This window comes from Octopus sinensis, linkage group LG7 (genome assembly GCF_006345805.1).
Source record: "Octopus sinensis linkage group LG7, ASM634580v1, whole genome shotgun sequence".
In the NCBI taxonomy this organism is placed as follows: Eukaryota; Metazoa; Mollusca; class Cephalopoda; order Octopoda; family Octopodidae; genus Octopus; species Octopus sinensis.
In genome coordinates this window covers 13,542,160-13,569,126 of record NC_043003.1, presented here as the reverse complement: position 1 = coordinate 13,569,126, position 26,967 = coordinate 13,542,160, and the positions used below count along the sequence as shown (strand labels likewise).

The 26,967-nt window shown below is 36.7% G+C and overlaps 1 protein-coding gene across 14 annotated transcripts in view; it reads left to right on the top strand.

Moving 5' to 3' along the window:
• LOC115213797 (B-cell CLL/lymphoma 9 protein) overlaps positions 1-26,967 on the top strand; it is a 765,484-nt gene that overhangs the window by 717,691 nt on the left and 20,826 nt on the right. For all 14 annotated transcript variants that reach the window (XM_036504565.1, XM_036504560.1, XM_036504562.1 and 11 more), the window contains one exon: positions 17,331-17,616. In XM_036504565.1, coding sequence (XP_036360458.1) covers positions 17,331-17,616 — 286 coding nt within the window. The remainder of the gene's footprint in view (positions 1-17,330; positions 17,617-26,967) is intronic.

The following is a 26,967-nucleotide window of genomic DNA, read 5'->3' as shown; positions in this document are numbered from 1 at the left end:
ATTTCCTGTTGTGGCTTCTTTCTTGAACTCTGCTGCTATCTCAGATGATGGTCCTGGTCTTCATTATTTAATCAGCTGTTCTGTTGGTATTTTACCTGACAGTAGCTAGCTCCCCCCCCCCCCCCGCCACACTCTGCCTGTCAATATTTTAGATTTTGTTTGTTTTTTGTTTTCGATTATTCTCTAACTCTCTCTCTCTCTCTCTCTTCTCTCTCTCTCTCTCTCTCTCTCCTCTCTCTCCTATGTCTTGATCTTTCTTTCTCTTTCCTCTCATTTGTTCCTCTTTCAATGAGTATGTATGTCTGTCCATCTCACACACATACACTCTCTCTCTCTCTCTCTCTCACACTCATACTCACACACACACATAACATACACACTCTCTCTCTCTCACTCATACTCACAAACACACTCTCTCCTTCAGATTGAGTTAACCAATCATTTTGCCTCCCAGCTTCCTTCTAACCTCTCTCTCCCTCCCTCCCCAGTGAGTTTTCTTCATATCTAACCATTCTTCCTTACAACTTTAGTCTTTCTCCTCTCTCTCTTCTCTTCATTGTATTCATAATATTATACAAATTGAAAGAAAAAGTAATTATTCCAGGCTGTGGTTCAGAGAATTCTGGCTAATTGTTCTGAAAATGTTCAAGGAATTTTTTAACCTTTTCAATACAATTCACCCAAAACCATTTCATTTCATTCTACCAGTTTTTCCAAAACTATTTATTACAGTACCATTTTAAAATCTTAACTGAAATCTCGTTAGTGCGTAAATGATAACGAGATATTTCAGTTCAAAACAATACTATTATGAAAACTCTGTGTTGTGTTTCAAGCACCAGTTTAATTTACCATTAAATTATATAAATAAAAATATAAAGCTTTATTTTAATTAAACTCTCATTATGTTCTCTCATCTTTTATCTTCTCAACTTGTTTCAGTCATTAGATTGTGGCCATGCTGGGGCATCGCCTTGAAGGGTTTTAGTTGTACAAATCAACCTCTGTACTTAGTTTTTTTTTTTTTTTTGAAGCCTGGTACTTTATCAGTCTCTTTTGCCAAACTGCTAAGTTGTGTGAAACATAAGTAAACCAACACCAACTGTCAAAGTGGGGCGGGGACACGCATACACACACACGGACAATGGGTTTCCACATACCAAATTCACTCATGGCATTAGTTGATCCAGGACTATAGTAGAAGACTCTTGCCCAAAGTGCCAAGCAGTGGAACTGAACTTCAGACCACAGTTTTGTTTTGCAAGTTCTTGACTGTATAGCTCACATTTGTACTTATAGCCATGCCTGGACTCAATAGCAGAATTTTAAAACTTTTTGGGCAGACTTCATCCATGAAAAACAAATTGTGTTAGACATAGTAATTGAATTTTTTGATTTGGATTGCCTACATTCAATCCACTGCAAGACGAGGGCCTCAGCATGTTCTCTCCACCAACCACGGTCTGATGTGGAAGCTGTGAATTTAAGCTTGTGATTATACTGGTTTGATGAGCCTACTCTGCCCCACTGGTTCGACATGACTTGGCAGAGGGGTACAGTTTTTATACTCACACCCATCAGTAAAGTCGGTTACATTGACCCCCAGGGCCTCAACTGGTACTTATCTTATCGACCCCAAAAGGATGAAAGGCAAAGTTGACCTCAGCAGTATTGGAACTCAGAATGTCAGGACGGATGAAATACCACTAAGCATTTTGCCCAGCGTTCTAACGATTCTGCCAGCTCACTGCCTTACGAATATGGTACAAGAAATATAAAAGACCCAGTTTATTTTGGCAATATGTCAGTGTTAAAACCTGTAATAAAAATTATTTCAAATTTTGGCGCCAGGCCAATAAGTTGAGTAAGAGCATAAGTCAATTACTGTGGTCAATTGGTACTTAATTTATCAACCTCAGCAACCTTGGTGGAATTTGGACTCAGAATGTAGCGACGGGTGAAATACCACGAAGCTTTTCATCCAGCGTGCTAATGGCTCTGCTAGCTCACCACCTCAATAATAATAATAATAATGCTTTCTACTAGTGAAGGTGCATGGCTAGAGCGTCGAGCTTACGGTTGTGAGTTCGAATCCTGGACCAAGCTGTGTTGTGTTCTTGAGCAAGACACTTTATTTCACATTGCTCCATTTCACTCAGCTGTAGAAATGAGTTGCGACATCACAGGTGCCAAGCTGTATCGGCTGTTGTCTTTCCCTTGGATAACACTGGTGGCGTGGATGGGGAGGTCGGTATGCATGGGCGACTGCTGGTCTTCCATAAACAACCTTGCCCGGACTTGTGCCTGGGAGGGTAACTTTCTAGGGGCAATCCCATGGTCAGTGTCGTGACCAAAGGGGGTCTCAGAATTCTTTCTGCTGGAAGCACAACACCTCAAATTTAGAGGAAAGAATTAAGTCGATTACTTTGACCCCAGTGTAGAACTGGTACTTATTGAATCAACCCTAAAAGGATGAAAGGCAAAAGAACATCATTATCATTGTCACTATTACCAAAAAACAAAGCTGATGATTGTATTCCTTATAAGGAATAGCATTGTAATGATGTGCAAAATATATGGAGCTCAGTATTGCCTCTGTGCTTACTCAATACACTTACAACATTAAAATATTATCAACGCTTCTGGATTTTTCGATTTCATTTGTTTATTTTTAATTTTTTGTAATTTTCTTTTCTTTTGGCACTGCGAAATGAAACGAAATCTATGTGAGATATAAACAGTGCTTGTTTTTATTTCACTTGTCATTTCTCTACATCTAGTTACAAGTTGACATTATTGATCTTGCCTCACAAGAGTGAGTTTTCAACATTTTTCATTTATTTATCCTTTTTAGTATGCCTAAAATTATTACAGCTGAAAACACTAGTTCTTGTCAGATCAATGAGAAAAAAGCTGCAGGATGCTTGAAGCTTGACTGCTACTTAAAATGAGTGATTGGTTTAGTATAATAAAACCCTCTTCATAATAATAATAATAATAATGTAATTGCTGTGATTGAATTGCCATAGCAACAAAAACTGGTTAAGTAAGGAGTATTGCTAAGCACTGTTCTTAGCTCAGGTATTTTCAAAAGGTTGTCTAAAATAGGGAGTTGATTCAATTAAGGTCTAGTTAGTTAGTTAGTTAGTTAATTTTTGGCTCAAAAAGCAAAAAGCAAGGCCATGTAGGGGGACATGGAGTTATGTACAGGGTGGTGTTCATGTAAAGAGTTCAGGCCACTTGAGGTCAAGGGAGACTTTGAACAAAGCGGTCGTCGGCATCTTCACCATCTCGTCTGGCAGCTTATTCCACGGATCCGCAACCTGGACGGAGAAAGCCCCTCTCCTTCGATTGAGATGAAATCGTCGCAGATAGAGCTTTTCGGAATGACCCTGCAGCCGACGCTCTGGAGCAGGAGTGAAGAACAGCTCTTTCGAGAGGTTACACTTTCCGCTTATGATATTGTGAGCGAGAATGAGATCACCACGGCGGCGGCGTTTTTCTAGAGAATAAAGGTCTGTTGTATAAAAGGTGTGTTGTGTTGTATTACTTTGTTGTTCTGATTGGGTTTTTGTCTACAGCAGTGGACAATGTCTTGTCATGTGATCACTGCTGGACAATTGACTGTCAGCAGTGACCAGACTCTCAATCCAGACATAGATTGTTGGGGTAGTTATTTTCTCTTGTGTGTTTTATCATTTCATTTCAGTTGTGCATCTGCTTTTCCATGCTAGCATGGGTTGAAAAAAGTTTATCGAGGCAAATCTTCTGTGGCTAGATGCCCTTCCTGTTGCCAACCCTTACCTTTTTCAAGCATCATAGGAAATGAATGATGCTGTTTGAGTGGCATGCACACATACACACACACGGTCTTGGATTTAAATCTTCCTACAGGTTGAAAATAGATGAGTTCAAACCATTCGTCTTATACTAGATAAACAACATGGACACACTATTAACAGTGGCTTCTCTGTCTCTGCCTGTCTGTCTCTCTCATGATTGAAGAGATTACAGGACAGTTGAGATTGTAGCAAATATTATTTTTACACAGCAGTGTAAAAATTACTGGCCATGTGATATACTCTTTATTCTGTCAGGAAAGCTCTTCAAATGAGATCAGTCTTGAATTCAACTCCAATATGTTGCCTAGTTGCCTTTGAAAGCAAATGACTTTGCGTTTCTTTTGAAGTATAAGCTTAAGATCTCATATGCAGTTCAAACAGTATCTTTAGCTGAGATCGGCTTGTCTGGAACTTCTGTAAGTTTGCGACTGGCTGTATTGATACAGAAATGGACACAGTTGATATGTAAGCAGATTTAACAGAAAGAAAAAAAATTTAAAAACTGGCCTTTGTCGGTTACGACAAAAAGGGTTCCAGTTGATTTGGTCAACAGAGCAACCTGCTCGTGAAATCACTGTGCAAGTGGCTGAGCACTCCACAGACACACATACCTATTTCTTTACTACCCACAAGGGGCTGGGATGGAAGCACTCCGTCGGTTACGACGATGAGGGTTCCGGTTGATCCGAATCAACGGAACAGCCTGCTCGTGAAATTAACGTGTAAGTGGCTGAGCACTCCACAGACACGTGCACCCTTAACGTAGTTCTCGGGGGGATATTCAGCGTGACACAGAGAGTGACAAGGCCGGCCCTTTGAAATACATGTACAACAGAAACAGGAAGTAAGAGTGAGAGAAAGTTGTGGCGAAAGAGTACAGCAGGGATCACCACCATCCCCTGCCAGAGCCTCGTGGAGCTTTAGGTGTTTTCGCTCAATAAACACTCACAACGTCCGGTCTGGGAATCGAAACCGCGATCCTATGACCGCGAGTCCGCTGCCCTAACCACTGGGCCATTGCGCTTCCACCCACAAGGGGCTAAACACAGAGAGGACAAACAAAGACAGACAAGCGGATTAAGTCGATCATATCGATCCCAGTGCGTGACTGATACTTATTTAATCGACCCCTAAAGGATGAAAGGCAAAGTCGACCTCGGCGAAATTTGAACTCAGAACGTAGCGGCAGACGAAATACCGCTAAGCATTTCGCCCAGCATGCTAACGATTCTGCCACAGACACACATACCTTTAACATACTTCTTAGGGAGATAAGCATGATACAGGATGTGGTTGCCAGCTGATTGGACTGGAACAACATGAAATAAAGTGTCATGTTCAAGGACTCAACATGCTGCTAGGTATTGAACTCACAACCTTATGATTACAAGCTGAATACCCTAATTGTGTTTCAATTGTTGACAGGTGCAGGAGTGGCTGTGTGGTAAGAAGCTTGCTTCACAACCATATAGTTCCAGGTTCAGTCCCACTGCATGGTACCTTGGGCAAGTGTCTTCTACTATTGCCTTGGGCTAATTAAAGCCATGTGAGTGGATTTGGTAGGCAGAAACTGTAAGAAGCCCGTCATGTGTGTGTGTATATATATATATATATATATATATGTATGTATATATGTATATATTTATGTGTCTATGTTTGTCCCTCCCACTATTGCTTGACAGCTGATGTTGGTGTGTTTACATCCCCATAACCTAGTGGTTCGGTAAAAGAGACTGATAGAATAAGTACTAGGCTTACAAAGAATAAGTCCTGGGGTTGATTTGTTTGACTAAAAGGTAGTGTTCCAGCATGGACACAGTTAAAGAGTAACTATTTCAGTTTATTACATCTTAATTTTTGTTCGGAAGTTAGGGTCGAGGATCCAGATTATCTGGTTAGTGTTTGATTACTTAAAGGTTCTTAAAATCCTATGATGACCGCTTCAGTAGTTCCTTGAAAATTCTTTCCTTCATAGGAAATTCTGTCTACTTTTCCTTCATAGGAAATTCTGTCTACTTTTCTCACTGCATACATAGAGGTTGGAATATCGCTCTCATAGCAAGCCTGTTTCTGTGTAAATTTTGTTACTCACACTGTACCTGTGAAGTTACCTGCGAACTAAAAGTCACTTAGTATCCAGAGAGGTGCAAGCATAGCTGTGTGGTTATGTAGTTCATTTCACACCTGAACAATTTGAGATCTGATTTCGCTACATGGCATCTTGGGCAAGTTTAATAGCCTTGTGCCAGCCAATGCATCGAGAATGGAACTGCTTTACAGAAACGTGTTGTGTGTGGTCAGACGTGTCAGTTCCATTATGTTGTCATTAGAACTGTCAATACAAGATGACGGTGTAGTTTACTTTCTCCAGTGGAAAAGGTGAAGTGGTTGGCATTAGGAAAAGCATCTAGCTGTAATGATCATGCCAAAGCAGACATTGGAGCCTGACATTAACCCTTTTGTTACCGTATTTATTGTGAGATGTTCTGTGTTTCTCTCAATTAATTTTAAATATAACAAAGAATTTAGTAAAATAACTTAGTTATCATTAAACTAGTGTCAGGAACATAAATTGCGACTAAGGTTTGCTGGAAGATTTTAATTCAAAACCTATGAAAACAAGACATTTGTACTCAGAGCCAGAGCCGATTTCAGCCGGGTTGGTAACGAAAGGGTTAAATGATGTGAAGGAGGAGCTCAGCTGGTGTGCAAGGATCGGAGACCCCCTTCGGTCATAACTGACCATGGGATTGCACCTAGGAAGTTACCTTCCCAGGCACAAGTCCGGGCAAGGTTGTTTATGGAAGACCAGCAGTCACCCATGCATACCGGCTTCTCCTCTCCACACCATTGATGTTATCCAAGGCAAAGGCCGATACAGCTTAGCACCTGTGACGTCACAACTCATTGAGCAACGTGAAATAAAGTGTCTTGCTCAAGAACACAATACGCAGCCTGGTCCAGGATTTGAACTTACAACCTCATGATCGTAAGCTCAACGCTCTAACCACTCAGCCATGTGTCTTCACTTGTAGAAGGATCAGTGGAATGCAAAATGCCATTCTTGAAAAAATAAGTAACGTTTGACAACAGGAAGAGAGTGTTGTCATAGAAAATCTTCCTTAATCCCTTCACTTTTGGATTAGCCTGTCAAATGTAATATGTGTTGATTCATGTCATTTTGAATTAAGCATGCATTATCTTGCAGCTTTGAGATTTCAATGATGTGATTGTTTAGTTTTAGAATGACATTGTAGGGTAGGTATGAGAGGTTGGATAAGGTCAGTTTAGATGCTAAAGAGTTAATAATAGAATTTGGACTTAAAACATAAAGTAGCAGTCAAGTACTGGGGTTAATGGATGTAATTGACTTCACCCTCACCTCAAGAACTACTGGCGCTCTGTCAGAATTTGAAGCCAATAATAATAATGAACCTTTCTGTTATTGGTACAAAGCCTGAAATTTTGGGGAAGGGGATGAGTCAATTACATCAACCCTAGTGCGTAACTGGTACATATTCCATCAAACTCAAAGGGATGAAAGGCAAAGTCGACCATCGTAGAATTTGAACTCAGAATGTAAGGATGTAATAATAATAATAATAATAAATGCCAAGCTGTATCCAGTTCTTTACTAGAAACATGGCAGCTATCCATCTTTGAATTGTATATCCCCATTTTGTTCAATTATTCCCTATTCAATGATTTTACCTGAGAGGGGTGTGAGAAACTCTGTACACACTGCATAGCACCTGTGAGCAGACAGGAAATCAGGGCTCGTAAGATGAGAAGAGTTGGGAGTTCCCTGTCTGCAAAGGGCTGGAAAACCTTTCAAAACAATGGAAACAAATAGAATAAAGGACTTCCTACTTGGGCGGCTTCTTATGGAGAACTTTGAATTTCCTATTGCATATAAGCTGAGGATCTCTACCGGGGAAATACAAACTATTATCCCAAGAGAGAGAGAGAGAGAGAGGGAAAGAGTCAGTCATGGCCCACAAGTAAAGAGTTTGGTAGTTTCGCTTTCGCTACTACTACCACCACCACCATTTCTCTCTCTTGCTCTCCAGGTTGGTGGTATAAAATATAAAGAAATAATCGAAAACCAATGCTCTTATTTTCTATGCTTCACTTTTTTTTTCTCTCTGAATTGGAGTAAATTTTACCAAACTTTTTTTAATTTTTTATTTTTCCAAATTCTTGCCAACTCTAATTGAATTCTGTTAGCAATGATTTATCAGTTTTAAAACCACATTTCTTACCTCACTATTGATTTCAAATGTCCTTTACTTATATATAATTATATATATCATTTGAATTTGTTAATGTCCCTCTTCTTTGTTTTGCTTTGTGTGTTTCTTCTACTTTGTCCACAGGATTTTTCTGATTTATTATCACTCCTTTATATTTCTGTTGATATATCAACTTAGTTCCCATCTTGATCCAATTAAAGTATGGTGTCATTTTGTTCAGTTCTTAGCTACTTTTCCTCTTTTTTTTCTTCGTTTTCCTAATCCTATTATGGTCTTTTTTTTTTCTTGTTGTCTTTTTGGAAATTACAGAAAGAAATCTCAAAAAATAAAATTTCCTTTCTTACTGCAATTATTTATCATAATTATAACTTAACAGAATTGTTATCGGTATTGGTGGTGGTGTTATTAAGGCAACAAGCTGGTAGAATCACTAACGTGCCAGGCAAATACTTAGCGCCGTTTTGGCTGTCTTTAAGCTCTGTTCAAATTCCACCAAAGTTCACTTAGCCTTTCATCCTTCCGGGGTCGGTAAAATAAGTACCAGTTAAATACTGGGGTTGATGTGATTGACTATCCTCCTCCCCCAAATAATACCTTTAGTACCTTGTACCTTTAGTAGAAAGGATTATTATTATTATTATGGCGGTGGGCTGGCAGAATCATTAGCACGCTGGGCGAAATGCTTAGTGATATTTCCTCTGGCACTACGTTTTGAGTTCAAATTCCACTGAGGTCGACTTTGCCTTTCATCCTTGATAAATTAAGTACCAGTTGAGTACTGGGGTCGATGTAATCGACTTGCCCCTTTCCCTAAATTTTCAGGCCTTGTTCCTATAGTAGAAAGGATTATTATTAAGGTGAGAAGCTGGCAGAATTACTAGCACACCAGACAAAATGCTTACTGGCATTTCCTCTGTATATTGAGTTGACTTGCCTTTCATACTCAATAGCACTGGGGGTTGATGTATTCACCTTACCCCCTCTCCCAAATTTGCTGGCCTTGTACCAAAATTTGAAGCCAATATTGCTGTTTTTTACTGCATCAGTCATTTCAAATTTAAGTTTTCATTCTGGTGTTTTGTAAATATTTTTGTGTTGAAGCTGTAATGTATTGACTTTGCAACAGTGGGTGTTTTCTGTATGTATATATTGACTTGTATTGACAGCCCGCAGTGGCCTCCGCAGGTGGCTGCTCTGGTGCTGGAAAGAAAGTACTCTGATCTGATAATTGACTCATGTAAAAACGAGAATTATAGAATTCTTTTTTGGAGCCCCGGGTTGCAGTTGCAGGAATGCCTGCAAGTTGCAAGGAAATTGCTCAGGGAGGGATTGTAATGGTTTATAGCCTCCAATTTGTGTATAAATTGTGTTTTATAATTGTGAGGACTTTTTAGTCCAAATGTATTGCATTTTAAATTGTAAGAGGGTTAATACCTCTGCATATGCATTTTTAAAGAACAATGTTTTAGAGAAGCAGAAGGTCAGCAGGCGCTTTCTGTCTTCTCCCATCTTTATCATTTTTGTATCATAATTATTTGCCTCATCAATGTCTGTGTCCAGCCTGCAAAGCTACCTTATCTATATGCTGCCTACATGGCAAATTTAATGAATGTATGCATGTATTGTGTGTGTGTGTTTGGTGGGGTCATTTTTTTTACTGAAACAATTGCATGTGTACTACATAGAATGGACTCTAGGAAAAATCTTCCATATTTTCGTCACCCTGCTAAAACTTGATAGTCATCATCATCAACCCCTAGATGCCACTTTCTCAAGTCCGAGGACTCATAAGGCCTGCTTATCCGGTTTCTATGACCTAAAAGTTGCCGCGCTCACGACCGTTCTCTCTGAACGGGTTGGTGGTCCATCGAATGGTTACTTGTTAACAGCTGAGTGGACTGGACCAATACAAAATAAGGTGGTTTGCTCAAGAACATAATGTACTACCAGGTCTGGGAATTGAAACCACAATCTTGCAATCACGAGTGCAACACCCTAACCACTAGGCCACGCATAGTCATATAGCTAGAATTTGCTAAACATTAATTAAAAGCACTCCTTTCTTAATTTTCTTTTAATTCTTTTTTCTCTCTTTTTTTTTTCTTTGTGCCTTGTAACTCCTACTTTCCAAAGTTCCTACATAAACAGTTGGCAATATAACGAAGTATAACAATAATTACAGGTACAAATGTGAAATTTCTGAATGCATGTGTTTCAAAAGGAAGTCTTTCATAGCTGTCAAGTTTCCCGAAATTAACATAAAACCATGTTTAAATTCAATTTCTACCAAACATCAGTTCTTTTTTTTTGGTTGTTTTTTTTTCTACTAACTCTTTATAATATCCATTATATCTGTTCATCATCATCATTATCATTATTAGATTAAGTACTTTAGATTACAGACCATTATTGCTTAGCTCCACCTCCCACTATCACCAGTACCATCATCATCATTGTCTCTTTGCCTTTCCTAAAAACATTACAGATGCTATACCAAAAAATCATTTCTATCATCGTTCTTTGACATTGGTAGGAATCAATATTTTAAACTTTTTTTTTTTTTTTCTGGTGTCTTTTTCCTTTTTTTTTTTTTCTGGTGTCTTTTTTAAATTACACTCGACAAGGAATCTAGAGGAAAAATACCAATCTGAAATTTTAATTCAACTTCTTTTTTTTTTTCTTTCTTTTTTTTTTCTTTCTTTTTTTTTTCTTTCTTTTTTTTTCTTCTTCTTTTTACATCCTCAATAGTAAATTTTTGAGATTGTGAAATAAACTTAAAGCTTGCTTGATGGAAAACACATGTCAAATTTAAATGACTTTGAGACTCCCCCCCTTCCCACCTCTTATTTTTCATTCCTAATTCTGAGATATATATATATGTGTATATATATTTTTTTCGATTTATTTATTTAATTATTTGGTTCTCTTCTACATTTTAATATCTGCGTTAAGTATCATAACTGTGATGAAGATCAAAACTGCTCTTTTCGCCTGTATCTTTTGTAATTATTTCATTTCATTGGCTTTTCAGAAATCTCAAATAATTTTTTAATATATTTTTTTTATTTATTGATTTCTTTGTAATATCAGTATTTTAGTAAATTAATCCTTTCAACAAACTCCAGGTAGCCATAGAACCGATGCTTAGCTCTATTCTCTCTGTATATTATTACGGCAATTAGAGCACACGAAGCTAGTCTGTTGCCAGTAACTTTCGAAGATGATTCTGTGTCTTATTCTTTCAATACTACTTCCCCTCTGAAAGGATCTTTGTCTTGCAAATTACTTGGTAGCCCCACTGATGCTGGTGTCACATAAAACACATATGGTTTAGTGGTTAAGAGCGCATGCTACTAACCCCAAGATTCCGAGTTCAATTCCAGGCAGTGACCTGAATAATAATAATAATACCAACAACAACAACATTGAAAAATACCTTAGGAATGACAACCCAGGTTCGAAATTTCTCCCAAGACATCTGATGAAGGCTGGAAGGTATATCAGCTGAAACCTGTTAACAACAAACAAGATGAGGACAAATATCCGTCAAATGTAAATAATGTAAATAATTCCTCATCTCTTAAATATAGAACTTGAAAAAACATCAAGTCCTGTCTGTAAAGTGGTTGGCATTAAGAAGGGCATCCAGCCATAAAAACCTTGCCAAAGCAGACCTTACTGGTGCTGGTGCCACATAGTCCTCTCCATAAAGTGGCTGGCACTAGGAAGGGCATCCAGCTGTAGAAACCATGCCAAAACAGAACTCGCCAATGTCGGTGCCATGTAAAAAGCACCCAGTACACTCTATAGAATTGTTTCTCCAGCTGGATGCCCTTTCTAATGCCAAAACAGTCAGTTGAGCTTGGTGCAGTCCTCTGGTTTGCCAGCGCCTGTCAAACTGTCCAACCCATGCCAGCATGGAATACAGATGTGAAATGATGGTGAGAGTGAACTTTGGCTGTACATGGAGTAAATAATAAAGAGGCATCATATCCTGAAATGCAAATCATTATCATCACCACATATCCGTTTTCCATACTGGTATGGGTTGGACGGTTTGCCTGGAGCTGGCATTTATTTTATAATTAAATTTTCCCATGAATGTCAGGCTTGTGAACAGTCCCCCCATCTTACTCAACAAACTTATGAGCTCCTGGGGATCCACAGCCCCCCCCACCCTCACCCATTCGCAACTGCTATTCTAAAATATTACTGGTACATCATCATTCTAGTAATTCTGTCTTTGTTCAGTAATTTTGTCTTTAACAGAATTCATTCTGTGTCTTTTTTACTGTCTTTTTCTCTCACACACAAATGCAGACATACACTGCAAACTTTTTATTTATTCATCTACCTTCGCTGTGTTTTCTAATTATTAGTAATGAACCAGTTTTGTTTATTTAGGTTTTTTTCTTTTTCCTTTTAAATTGTTTATTGTCTGAAGAACCAAAGATAATAAATTAAGCAAAGAACTGCATGACAGAGGTGTTTACTCTTCTTGTCTCAGCGAAATGAGTTGTGTTAGTTTCTGTCCATCATTTTATTGATGGTAATTCTCACATGTACACAACTTTGAAATAATAATAATAAACATATTCACTCTCATCTTTGCTGTTTTTTTCGACATGTTTTTAAGAGCTGAAAGAACTAATCTAGTTTTGGGTTACCAAGAAATCTAACGCTGGCACTGTATTTTTCTTGGTTTGCATTTTGGTTGCATTGGATTCTCTGTCATTCCGTTTCTGCAGAAGACAAGAGATTTGTCCAGTTTTTCTTTTGTATCAAATTAATTTTATATTTCATAAAGCTTTTTTGTCTTTCTTTCATTTCTTAAGACTTAAATAGCTACAGGGGTCAGAAATCAAAGTCAGACTTAATTTTTTTTTTAATTACTCAGATAAGATTGTTTGCTTTTTTTTTTATTACTATTTGATATTTTTTTTTAAAGTTTCATTTTAAAAAGAAAAAAAAGTCAGTTTATAATTTTGTTTTATATTTCAAACTAAAAAGGAAGGAACAGTTCATTAAACCCTTCAGCATTTGAACAGACCATATCCGGCCCCGTTTTATGTTCAAACCAGTCAGATCTAGCCTCTTACAGCTACAGTGTCATTCTAAAATTAAACCATCATGTCATTTTAATCTCAATCTATGAGATAATGCACGATTAAAGAGTTAAACCCGATATACTTTTTCATTGGTTTCTGTGATTCGTCTCTGGCCATGCTGGATCACATTCCAAACATACCCCCAGTTCTGAAGTATCTGTTGATTTCTGAGTGTTCGTTTATCAACATGAACCAAAGTGAATTTGAAAGAATTAATTTATTTATTTAGGAATTGAAACCATTGCATCACATCTGTATCTTTAACATGAAGGGCTGAAAATCTGGATAACTGAGTTAATAGCATAAAAGACTCAATCTAAATCATTGGTTTGTTGTCATTTGGAAACTCCCTCTTAACCCTTTTGATACCAACCCGGCTGAAACCAGCTCTGGCTCTCAGTACAAATGTCTTGTTTTCATAAGTTTTGAATTAAAATCTTCCACCAAACCTTAATCACAATTTATGTTCTTATGATAACTAAGTTATTTTACTAAATTCTCTGTTATATTTAAAATTAATTGAAAGAAACACAGAGCATCTCAATAGAAATATGGTAACAAAAGGGTTAAAATATATAATAGAGAAACAATACTTAACCCTTTTGTTACCAACCCGGCTGAAACCAGCTCTGGCTCTCAGTACAAATGTCTTGTTCTCATAAGTTTTGAATAAAAATCTTCCACCAAACCTTAGTCACAATTTATGTTCCTAACACTAGCTGAATGATAACTAAGTTATTTTACTAAATTATTTGTTATATTTAAAATAATTGAAAGAAACACAGAGCATCTCAAAATAAATAGAATAATGAAAGGGTTAATAATCTTGATTGATCAGACCTGTGATAAAAGAAATGTACCAACTTTGGCCATTCCAAGAAGTAGCAACCAAATCTTCCTCAAATGTTTTTACTACTATTCTTCAAAAATAGTTTAATTATACAGGATAAACTGAAATGAAGGCATAGGTTTCTTCTCTGTGGTTCGGAAAGATATTAGCGCCAATATAAAGGGTTTGTTTCTGTTGCAGAGATTTTGCCTAGAAAGAAGATAACTCTTAACCAAGTTGCTTTGTTTTTCAAATTCCTTTTCTCTCACTCACTCACTCCACTCTTCCTCTCTCTTTCTCTCTATCTGTCTATCTCTTCCTCGCACTCTTTCGCTCTCACCATCACAACATTGGGTATTATCAATTAGCCTTGAAGCAATCAATCTTTTATTTTCAACCCCTCCTCATCCTCCTCCTTTCATTTCTCTCTCTCTCTCTCTCCCTTTCTCCAATCCCCATTCTTGCACCTCTCCCCCTTCCCACCACTAATTATTTGTTTTCAAGTCGTGTGTGTATAAAATTTCAGAGTTGACCATTGATTTTATTCTAGCCTTTAACTGCAGTTCTTCATTGATTTCAACAAAGCTTCGAAATACTTCCTCTCAATCAATCGTGTGTGTATGTGTGTGCTTGTATCTATCTATATATATATATATATATATATTATATATATATATATACATATATATACATATATATATATATACATATATATATATACATATATATACATATATATATACATATATATATATATATACATATATATACATATATATAGAGATAGATAGATAGGTAGTGTTTCCACATGCATGTGTGTATGTATGTATGTATTAACTGTACCCCCCTCTTCCTCTCCCCCCACCTCCCCGTCTCTCATTCTGTATGTGTTTTTTGTAATGTTGTTTGGGGTTAAAAGTGAGTGATTTGCAAGTATTAGCATATTGATTGAGACTCTGTCGTGAAACAACCTATTCTGGTTGTGTTAAATTTTTTATTTTCTTTCATTCTTTTTATTCTTAATTTCCCCCCCCCCTAGTTTTTTTTTTTTTTTTTTAATCAATTTCTCTACCATTCATTGTAGGCTAGTTTACATATAAGCAAGTTGGAATATTGGAGAATATAAATGACATGTAGCTGTAGAATACTCTCTCTCTCTCTCTCTGTCGCTTAATATAAGTCTTATGCTAAATAGAAACAGTTGCAGGTACATCTTTTGCCCTGATTTTATTTTAAAGGGAGAAGGGTGCCCTTTTTTTTTTTTTTTTTTTGTATACCCTGCTGGCTTTCTTGCCAAGCGCATGTTGTTCGTGTATATGTGTGTAGTTTGGAGTGGGTCCTGTGCAACTAATGAACACAGATAGACTGTGAGGCTAGCAGCCAGCTGCTGTCTCCAGCTTTTTACAATCAATACAACAAACCTTCTTTAACTGCCACTCTTCCTCTTTGCTCTATCACTATTTCACTTGGCTTCACTATGTGTGTATCCTTGTATGTGTGTGTGTGTATCCTCAAATTGACTACATATATCTATATATATATATAATCTATGTATGTGTGTGTGTATGTATATATATATATAGTCTGCATGTGTGTGTGTATGTATATATATAATCTGTATGTGTGTGTATGTATATATATAATCTGTGTGTGTGTGTATGTATATATATAATCTGTATGTGTGTGTATGTATATATATAATCTGTGTGTATATATATATAATCTGTATGTGTGTGTATGTATATATATAATCTGTGTGTGTATGTATATATATATATATATATAATTTGTGTGTATGTGTATGTATATATATATAATTTGTATGTGTGTGTATGTGTATGTATATATATATAATCTGTATGTGTGTGTATGTATATATATATAATCTGTGTGTGTGTATATACATGTAATATGTGTTTGTGTATAGATTATAATTTGTCAATTAGATATGAAGATATTTATTAAAAATAAACACAGTGGCTGTGTGGTAAGTAGCTTGCTTACCAACCACATGGTTCTGGATTCAGTCCCACTGCATGGCACCTTGGGCAAGTGTCTTCTACTATAGCCTCGGGCCGACCAAAGCCTTGTGAGTGGATTTGGTAGACGGAAACTGAAAGAAGCCCGTCATATATATGTATATGTTTGTGTGTCTGTGTTTGTCTCCCCAACTTCGCTCGACAACCGATGCTGGTGTGTTTACATCCCTGTAACTTAGCGGTTCGGTAAAAGTGACCGATAGAATAAGTACTAGGCTTACAAAGAATAAGTCCTGGGGTCGATTTGCTCGACTAAAGGCGATGCTCCAGCATGGCCACAGTCTGAAACAAGTAAAGGAGAGTAAAGAGTTGCTTTGTTCTTACAAAAGAAGAGAGGCTATTTTTTCAACTTAATATGAAATCATGTACGATTTTTCTTTTTTTTTTTCCTTCTTAAGAAATTTGTTTATGATTACTGTTGTATGCTGAAGAAGTTTGCTTATCTTATGCCATGGTTCTGGGATCAGTTTCACTGTACACACACACTGCCTGTGGCAAGTCAGTTTTGGTGGGATGAAAACTGCATTGAAGCCTGTGTCTGTTCTTAATCCAACATCACCGCTGCTACAGCCACCACTTTTTTTTTAGTGTGCTTCATAGTGGGGTCGAATCTGTTGCAAGAATTTGGGCCAAGTCTTTGTGGTCTGAATGTTACGAGCAATACCGCAGAAACTGCAGTATTTCAATTGGGGAGTAAATTGTAATTTCAATATTAATAATAAAAGGGGTGATGATGATGATGATGAAAAGTGTAAAATTAATTAATTAATAATTTTACCAAGATGGAGACTGAAAGAAGCCCGTCATACATTTGTATATGTACATATATATGTCTGTGTATATATGTTTGTGTATCTTTGTCTTGACATCTCGTGGTTGTTGTAAATGAATGTCGTTCACTTCCAATATTCTGCTGAAACCTGTCTGGCCATATGGGAGAGGGGATGGGGATAATACCTTGTGCTTGGCAACATGAAGGGCATTTGGCTGTAGAAAATCTGACTCAAACTCTTTCTACCCATGCAAGCATGAAAAAAGCATATATTAAAGCCATGATGATGATGGTGGTGATACTGATACTGATGATGGGTGAGGTGCTCTGGTCCAAATTTTGGTTTATTTTTTTATATTTAGTAATGTTTTTTTGCCCCTTTTGCTCAGTTTTTTTTTAATGATTTTTTTTTTCTCTTAAGTAATACCATTCTATAAATTCAGTACGTTTGTTTTACATTTTTCTTTTTTTGTCTTTTTATTTTCAGAGTCAAGAGAAAGACGACTCTGAGGGAAAGTCTGCCACTGTAGACAAGGAAGCCAGCATCATTCAAGACAACCCAGAGATCTCGGCTATGCTTAAAGAAAATGCAAGTGCAGTGGCAGCTGGTGGAGGAACTATAAACCATGATATTAATGGTACCAATACAATAAAATGTGAGGCAGTTGATATAAAAGAGGAAATGAAAGATGTCATTCCAAAATCCAAAGATGGTGGGACCCCAGCCAGTACTAAGGCATCTCCTAACTCGCTCACCAATGGCAGTAATACCGGTTAGTAATGTACACTAAATTTCACCTTAAAATGGTGTTGAGGATGATGATGATGATGGTGATCAACTTTGATAAATTTAACAGGGGAGGTTTTTTGCTGCCAATTAATAAAATCGTCATAGCCGCGATTTAGTCCAAACTCTAAAACGAATGCTCGTTTTCTCAAAATTGGTTTGTGGAACCCAGGTTGAAAACCAGTGTCAAGGAACATCTTCAAATTATTGATTGCTATATATATATATATATATATATATATACTTTATTTAAAAGCAGCAGAAATTTTTTAATATGCTTTTAAATATAGCATATTACTCTACCTCTGGTATTTGAGTACTCTTTCTTCCACCTTGTTTCACATTTATGTGTTTACTCCGGTATATATATATATATTTTTATAATTCATTTGGAGTAAAGAAAAATATGAATTCCATTAAATCTTATAATTTTAGAATAGTTTGGAATATTTTTGTGTCTGAGCAGATTATTGTTACAAATAGACTCGTATTTAATGGGGAATGGTTGGTTGGCATTATTTCTAGCAGTGTCAGCAATAAGACAAACTTTTCCTTCCATCTGATCTGTTTACAGATCAGATAATACACACACACACACACACTATGTTGCTGATCCATTTTTACTAGATTTTCACTTTTCAAATTCTCTTTAAATTAGCCTTTAGCATCCTTAATCGGATCGTGTTTCCCTACAAGTTTTCTCCCCTGCAGCTGCACACACATTGTGTCACATTGAGAGGGGAGAAGACTCTTATAGCAACATGATTTGCCTACAGCATGCTAAAGGTTAGTCACTCATGCCAACAGTAGAAAATATTTGAGGGAGGGAAAGAAAAAAACATGTTTTGTGGCATTTGTTTTGGCATTCTGAGATAAAATGTTGTGCAAGGTTCTGTCTTTCGTTCTTTCAGGCTTGATAAAATAAATCCCAGTCAAGTACTGGGTTGGTTTAAATCTCTCTCTCACACACTCACTCAAACAAATTCTGACCATGCACCTCACATTAGAAATAATTATCAAGTTGTGAATTAATTATCACAGAGTTGTTATTCAAACTGAAGTGAAGTAAAAGTTAGATCTTACCTCTCCTGATATCCATCTGCCTGAAACTACCCCTAGTTCTATTATACAAAACTTCATATTTTAAAGTGATTTAAATTAAAAACTTCCATCAGAATTTCATATTAATTTTATGTTCCAAACACCAGCTCAACAACAACAAAATTATTTTACTAAATTCTGAATTGTTTTCAAAACTTAATTGAAACGAAGGTATCGTACTTCATTACAAATTTGATAATGAAAGGATTAATGGTGATAAGTCCAAACATAGTATTGGTGATTAACGATATTAATTGTCCGTAAGAGGGTAATCAATTAAAAACATGTCTTTTTTGTTTTCTTATTTCTCCATTTTAATCCAGTTAACTATAATCAAAAGAATAGCTATTTTTAAAGATCTCAGAATAATTTTCATAAAATTGGGAGCTTGACCCTTTAGCAATTGAACTGATTATATCCAGTCAAAATATTCTACCCTTTTTATGTTCAAAGCAGCCAGATCCTGCTTCTCGCACCTACCCTACAATGTCATTCTAAGAATAATTACATTATCAAAATCATGAAGCTACGGGATAAAGCATGATTGATTCATAAAAATTTCAATAAGCATTACATTTGTTTGTATGGTAAAGGATTAAGGTGTTAGAATATAGACAGGGGCTTTTGAATTGTGTCCCTCAACATAATAGGTCATTTGGGAGTTTAGCCCTTTAGCATTCAAATCAAATCAAATCTATTGGCAGAAGAGCACAATGTGCTTAACCCTTTTGTTACCAACCCAGCTGAAATGGCTCTGAGTACAAATGTCTTGTTTTCATAAGATTTGAATTAAAATCTTCCACCAAACCTTAATCACAATTTATGTTCCTAATATCTGTGCAGGTGGCACATAAAAAGCACCCACTACACTCACGGAGTGGTTGGCGTTAGGAAGGGCATCCAGCTGTAGAAACATTGCCAAATTAGACTGGAGCCTGGTGCAGCCTTCTGGCTTCCCAGAACCCCGGTCGAACCGTCCAACCCATGCTAGCATGGAGAACGGACGTTAAACGACGATGATGATGATGATGATGAATACCAGCCTAATGATAATTAACTTATTTTACTAAATTCTTTGTATATATTTAAAATTAATTGAAAGAAACACAGAGCATCTCAACAGTGGTAACAAAAGGGTTAAAATATATGATTGAGAAACAATTCTTAACCCTTTCATTACTAAACCAGCTCTGGCTCTGAGTACAAATGTCTTGCTGTCATAAGATTTGAATTAAAATCTTCCACCAAACCTTAGTCACAATTTATGTTCCTAATACCAGCCTAATGATAACTAAGTTATTTTACTAAATTCTTTGTTATATTTAAAATTAATAGAAAGAAACACAGAGCATTTCAACAGAAATATGGTAACAAAAGGGTTAAGCCATGTAAAAAAGAAAAACAGTAAATGTTATATACAGTTTTACATATAGTCGCCACAAGTTGTGCAGAGCCTCTTTGAACAAGGGAGTAGTGGGCAGTTGAATGACATCTTGTGGTAGCTTGTTCCACGGAGCTGCAATATGGATGGAGAATGCGGCCTTCCGCCTGTTGAGTCAAAAGTGTCCAGGATAGAGTTTGCGATCATACCCACAAAGACTCCTATCCGGTGCAGGGGTGAAAAATTCTGCAAATGGTAGGTTTACATTCCTTTTGAAGATGTTGACAGCCAGTACGAGATCTCCCTGCATCCTCCATCATTCGAGTGAAGGTCATGCCAGCCATTGGAGACATTCCTTAGACAACCCCACGAGATTACTCTGTCAAATGTAATGCTTATTTATTCTCATTGTTTTGAATTAATTGTGTGTTATCTTGTAGCATTTGGGCTTCATTGATCTGATTGTTTATTTTTAGAATGACATTGTAGGGTAGGTGTGAGCAGCTGGATCTGGCCAGTTTCATCTTAAGACAGGTAGAATATTTTGGCCAGATATGGCTTGTTTAAAGGGTTACGGTGCTGGATTACTGACCAAGCGCTTTTCAGTTGTGTCCCATGACAATATAGGTATTTTTTTTGTTTTTTGTCTTTTGGGTCAGTGTGTCTGGCTGACAAAAGGGTTTCTATTTTTCTCTATAGTTTAGCAATTTGCTGCTATAAAAGCAAATCAGTTCTGAAAAAATACAACTTTACAGTTTTGCTGTACCTGCTACAAGCCATGTTATCATAACGAAATAAATAAACAAATAAATAAATAAAGTACTTATAAATTTTAATTTATTTCTGCGTATTGTATGCCAAAACGAAACATCAAAAATATTAAGTTATTAAGAAAAATGATAATTGTGAACAAGTTTAATCAGAAATTAATCAATATCTTTCGGATTCTGGCTGAATAATTTAGTAGTGAAGCCACTGGACTGCCCACTCGTTCACTCCTTGTTCCATAAAGCATTCAGAGATTTATATGTTCATCTGATAAAGCATTTAGTTGGCATCAAAAAGATTGTTGATTTCTTCTCCAACTGGTTCTCCTGCTAATTTTTATTCTTTATATGTTTAATGCTTCATCTTAAGCATCTGTCATTTCCTAGCTTATAGACTTACTCAGTCACTGGTGCACACTCTCTTGCTCACATATGTACACACACACACTCTCTCTCTCTCTGTTTCTTACATATGCACTCTCTCACTGTTACGCACACTAGCTCTCTCTCTCTCTCTCACACACATATCTACTGCGTCTTTCAGTTCCACTTCGGAACACAGCTTAACTGTAAATTGTACCATTTCCCTGCAGTCTTGTTTGACCGATTGAGTATGCTTAGCATTTGAATGCAAAAGAAAAATGGCGACAAACTGAAAGAGAAGCAGCAACAACGCCTAATCCATCATTAGGCTGTAAGACTGTCCGAGATTATCTCATTCTTTGGTTCTGCTTACCTTTCTTACATCAGAAACATTACTATTACCTATCTTGTCAGACATAATCCTTCCTTCTTGTACTTTAATCCATCTAATACCAGTGTTTCATTTTGGAACGCTGTTTACGCTTTTCTGAGGTTACCTTCAAATTTGATATCACGGAGAAGTTTATTTTGATTTAGTTTATAGCTAATAAATAATGGTTTGACAGCCGAATATTTAAGGTACCAACAAAGACTTGGAGGTGATGAGTTCGAGACCCAACTGTCTGTAAGTGTTCTTGTTGAATTAGCCTTACCTAGTTTTGCTTTGAGCCTAGCTGTAGCAACGGAGGTAGGCTGTCACAAAGGAAGTACCTGTGCAATTAATCAAACGACTCTCTCAATGTACCCTCTACAAACTCTCTTCTGTTAAATTTTCTGTGTGTCTGTGTGTCCTATACAACGGTAGTCCACCCAACCATAACATTTCACCCAGCTTGCTAGCGATTCTGCCCGTTCACTGCTTTAAATGGTTACACATTTTGGCCCAAGGCCAACAGGTTTCGGGGAGGAGCTAGGTTGATTACATCAACCCTCAGTACTCAACCGGTACTTAAATTATCGACCCCGAAAGGATGAAAGGCAAAGTCAACCTTGGTGGAATTTGAACTCGGAACGTGCAGACAGACGAAATGCCGCTAATCATTTTGCCTAGCATGCTAACGATTCTGCCACGACACTTCCTTAATAATAATAATGATAATAATAATAATAATCCTTTCTAGTATAGGAACAAGGCCTGAAATTTTGGGAGAGTGGGGGGGGTAGTCGATTACATCAACCCCAGTGCGTAACTGGTACCTAATTTATCTACCCCATAAGGATGAAAGGCAAAGTTGACCTCCGCAGAATTTGAACTCAGAACATAAAGACAGACAAAATGCTGCAAAGCATTTCACCCAGTCTGCTAAAAATTCTGCCAGCATATTGCCTTAATAATAATAATAATAATAATAATAATAATAATAATAATAATAATGACAAGATTTGAAAGTAACTCCCTTGAGCATTTTTGCATATTTAGTTTTATACCTTAAAACAGCTTTTCTAAAGTTAAGTATATTATAATCAGATGATTGACTCAAGTGATTTCCCCACCTCCCACCCCATTCAGATGAGTAGGCATTATTATGTAAATAGCTGTATACAGTTTTTTCCATACTAGTGTCATTTAGACAACACTGGTAAACTTATTGTTGTTTGTGGTGGTAGTCGTGGCTGTTATGTGTTCTTGTTGGCTGTTTACATTTAGCTCTTTGTTAATGTCTCTGATTTAATGAACTGATTTTCATATTGAAAGTAGCCAGCGCTGTCCAAATGTTTGCCGAGAATTATTGCAATTATATAGCTTGAAATAGTTTTGTTCATCATACATGCATATATATATTTATGTGTATGTGTACACAGATAATCTTATAGATAGATGGCCATGTGTACTTTTAGGAATTCAGTTCGTATTCAGAGTCGACGTAGAGTATTCTCAATACATCTGTGCCTCTGTGTGTTTGCTGCTTGTGCATTTAATTTCACTTAGTAATTCCTGTATTCACCTATATCCAGTGAACTCCTATACCTGCACATATACGCACACAATAGGCCCACGTCCCTTCCCTTCCCACTCATGCACTCACAGCCCTTCGTCTGAACACGTGAGTATGAAAGCTGAAATGTTTTTGCATATAAAATCATAAATGCCTGTATCATGTTTACAACATGTAAAGTGGAATGGTTGTTAATGATTTGTGTATGACAGATTCACATGAAAAACAGCTACTTTATAAGAAAAGAAACAAATCAACATCAGAAAAATCTTTAAAAGAAAATGTTTATTTTGTTTATAGTTTATATATTTGCTATGTAAGAGCTGATTTATTAAGGGTTAGTTACACTGTGCAGTTTCTATAAGGATAAATTGTTTTTAGTGACCTAGGAGGACAAGCTCAACATTTTTCCACCAGCTGGAGAAAACCAGGTATCAGGACTTGGTCAACAAGGCCCTTGTCAAAGAATAAGACATGACATCATTCCCTTTTGATGTTGACTACCCAAAGCTTTCCAGCTGGCTTCGGGCACTATTTCCTGCAGAAGATTGGTCTAGAACCCAAATGGCTGAAGAAAGCTACCAAGGAGACAGGCATGGCAGCTAAAATCAGCTCAAGGTGGCAATGGTTGTCGAAAGACTGCAGGTCCTTCCACAGGTGAAGCGCAATTCAGTCCTCAAGGCATAAACCTTGCGACCCCTGAGATAATTGCTGATAATATGGAAGAGTTTCCAACATTGTGATCAATTCTTTTCTACCCTAGGCACAAGACCTGAAATTTGGGGGGGGGGGCAGCCGATTAGATTGCCCCCAGTATGCAACTGGTACTTAATTTATCGACCCTGAAAGGACGAAAAGCAAAGTCGACCTCAGCAGAATTTGAAATCAGAACGTAAAGATTGATGAAATACCGCTAAGCATTTTGCCCAACATGCTAACGTTTCTCCCAGCTTGCCACCTTAATGTTGGGATCAATTTAAGGGAAATGGCTGTTCCTGAGCAGCTCCTGCAGTTTCTGCATGAGGCAGGGCATCTTCAATGTTTAATGCCTTTACACTTGCTTTTTGTGTTCTATTAAAAATTTACCCTCTAAAATAAATTTTAAAATACACTTGATGAGTCATTTTCTTTTTGTGCCTTATTATGTAACACACTCACCGGTAAAATTTCCACGTTTATCTTATTTTTATTTTCCTAAAATGTTCGTTGCGTCTTGCAACCTTTTCAATAGTTTTGACTCTTTTAGGAAAATAAAAATAAGAAGAACGTGGAAATTTTACTGGTGAGTGTGTTACATAATAAGGCACAAAAAGAAAATGACTCTCCCCAGACACAACATAATATGCTTCAACACATGAACTCATATAAAGAATCTTGCAAACCAAATCCAAAAACGAAATACACTTGATGAGAAATGATTAAAACCTGGTTGAAATCGTGTGGTTAGCATTAATTAAAGTTACCCTTATTAGTTGAAAGATATAATAATGACTTGGTTGTGTGGGTTTGTTAAAAATCGCACAGCTAAAAATAGATATCCACATATCCTCTGTATCTTGGGTGCAGGCATGGTTATGTGGTTACAAAGCTTGCTTTGCAACCATGTGATTTCAGGTTCAATTCCACTGCATGCCACCTTCTACTATAGCCCCAGACTGACCAATACTTTGCGAGTGAATTTAGTTGACAGAAACTGTGTGAAAAAAACTGCCATTTATGTATGCGAGTGTGTGTTTTTGCATTGTGTTTGTCCCACTTCTTGGCAACCAGTGTTGGTCTTTTCAACAAGAGACCGCTAGAATAAGAAGTCCTGGGGTTGATTTGCTCAGCTAAAACCCTTCAAGGCAGTGCCCCAGCATGGCCTCAGTCTAATGACTGAAACAGTAGTAAAGATTTTACTAGACCCTCAAAGAATTGCCCAATATCACCCCATAGCTTTTCAGCATACTCTCAAAAGATGTTAGTACTTTAGCTCTGCTTTATATAAGAATAACCAGAAATGGGACAACCTTCCTGCTCTTTCTACCAAATTTACTGATGAGGCATTGGTTGGCCCTCAAGGCTTTTAGCACAAGACACCCATCTGACTGCAAAATAAGCTTCTTAAACAACATAGCCATGCCTTTCTTACCTTTGGTTAAGAAACCTAATAACATGGATACCTCTGGCTTAGAAACCCAAATGCATATACCCACACATGCATACACATACACCTCATTGGCTCAGTTTACTTACAAGTTAGAAAGCAATTGTTTGGTTGAAGGATGTAAAACTGATTTACTATAGAAAACACTCTTTTGTACTTCTGCTGTTGCCATATCTACTTTATATATTTTTTGGTATTTGATGAGACTGTTTCCTATATCCTTCCTGCCGGTCTTCTATGGCAGAATTTCTATAAAATAAAACACAAATTGATGGTACAATGGAAAAACTATGAACATTGCCAAAGTTTTCAGTGGTTTTTTTTTCTTCTTTTTTTAAATGGACCTGTTACATTCTTCTAGTAAAAACAATAACTTACTAACACATACCAATTTTCACACACACACACCATACACGCATGTATTTATTGTTCTTTTTCTTTTGTAGTTGTGTCTATGATTCATTGCAGAAACTATGTCTTAAATCTCTATGATCTTCTGTGAGTGAGAAATAATCTTGTGCATATGAAAGTTAATAAATGAATATAATCTTTCCTCTTTTTACTCTCACTTTCTGATGCCATAAACTCTGCCAAGTTTTGAATTCTCTTGCTCAATCAGCTTGTAATTACTCTGTGTCTTTTAATGGTTGCTTGGCTCAGTATCTGCTGCGGTGCCTATCACTGGCAGTGTAGCCTGGCCTCTCTGATCTTGGCACGCTACCAAACCAAGGGCAATATCATCCATATTATAAATATACAACAGGAGAAAGTTTGTGGACACACATGATATGTGCCATCTTTAGGTTTCCACTTCCTTTTACTCGTCTGTTATTTGACCCGGTGCCAACACGACGACTACGTACGGCTGAGGAATCTATTCTGATAATATGGCAGTTAAGCATCTGCAGATCTCCACTATATTTTATCTTCAAAACTCTAATGGCAATCAAATTTCTAATTGAGCTAAATTTCTCTGTGTTGCATCTGTAAATTTCATTCTACCAACTAAATACAGACTGGTTAGTTTATACATGCTATTATGAAGAATGGCTTAGCAAGTATTTGTGTGAATTCGCACACACACACACATTCTTTAGTATGTACAGTTTTTCCTTTTTATGCCTATATAATAAATATAAATACATACATATACTCACACACATAAATTCTAAACAAAGCTGATGACTTTTTTTATTTTTTTTATTTTCTCATATCACAAATCTTGTTAATATTAGTTAGTAGTAGTAGTAATACTAGTAGTAGTAGTTTAAGTGCATAGGAATTTTGGAACGTAAAGTATTTTTCTGTATGCAGTAGGCATTTAAACTTGTAGTTTGTGCCATGTAAAATTTTGAATTTATATTCTCCATATCAGAATATATTACTGAAAGCATGGCTGCATTCTGAACGCTTTTCTTTCAGTTTGTTTCCTTAACTTGTGTAATTTTGCCTTCATTTCGACTATTTAGTAAATATAAATATTTTATGGTGTTTTCATGGTGTTATGATGCAGACTACTCGAAACTCTAGGAAAACATTGGAAAATATCATTAAACATTTAGTAAAATAAACACCAAAAACATCCAGAAGTCAAGGTATATATGTGTGTGTGTATGTGTATATATGTATGTGTATATATGTG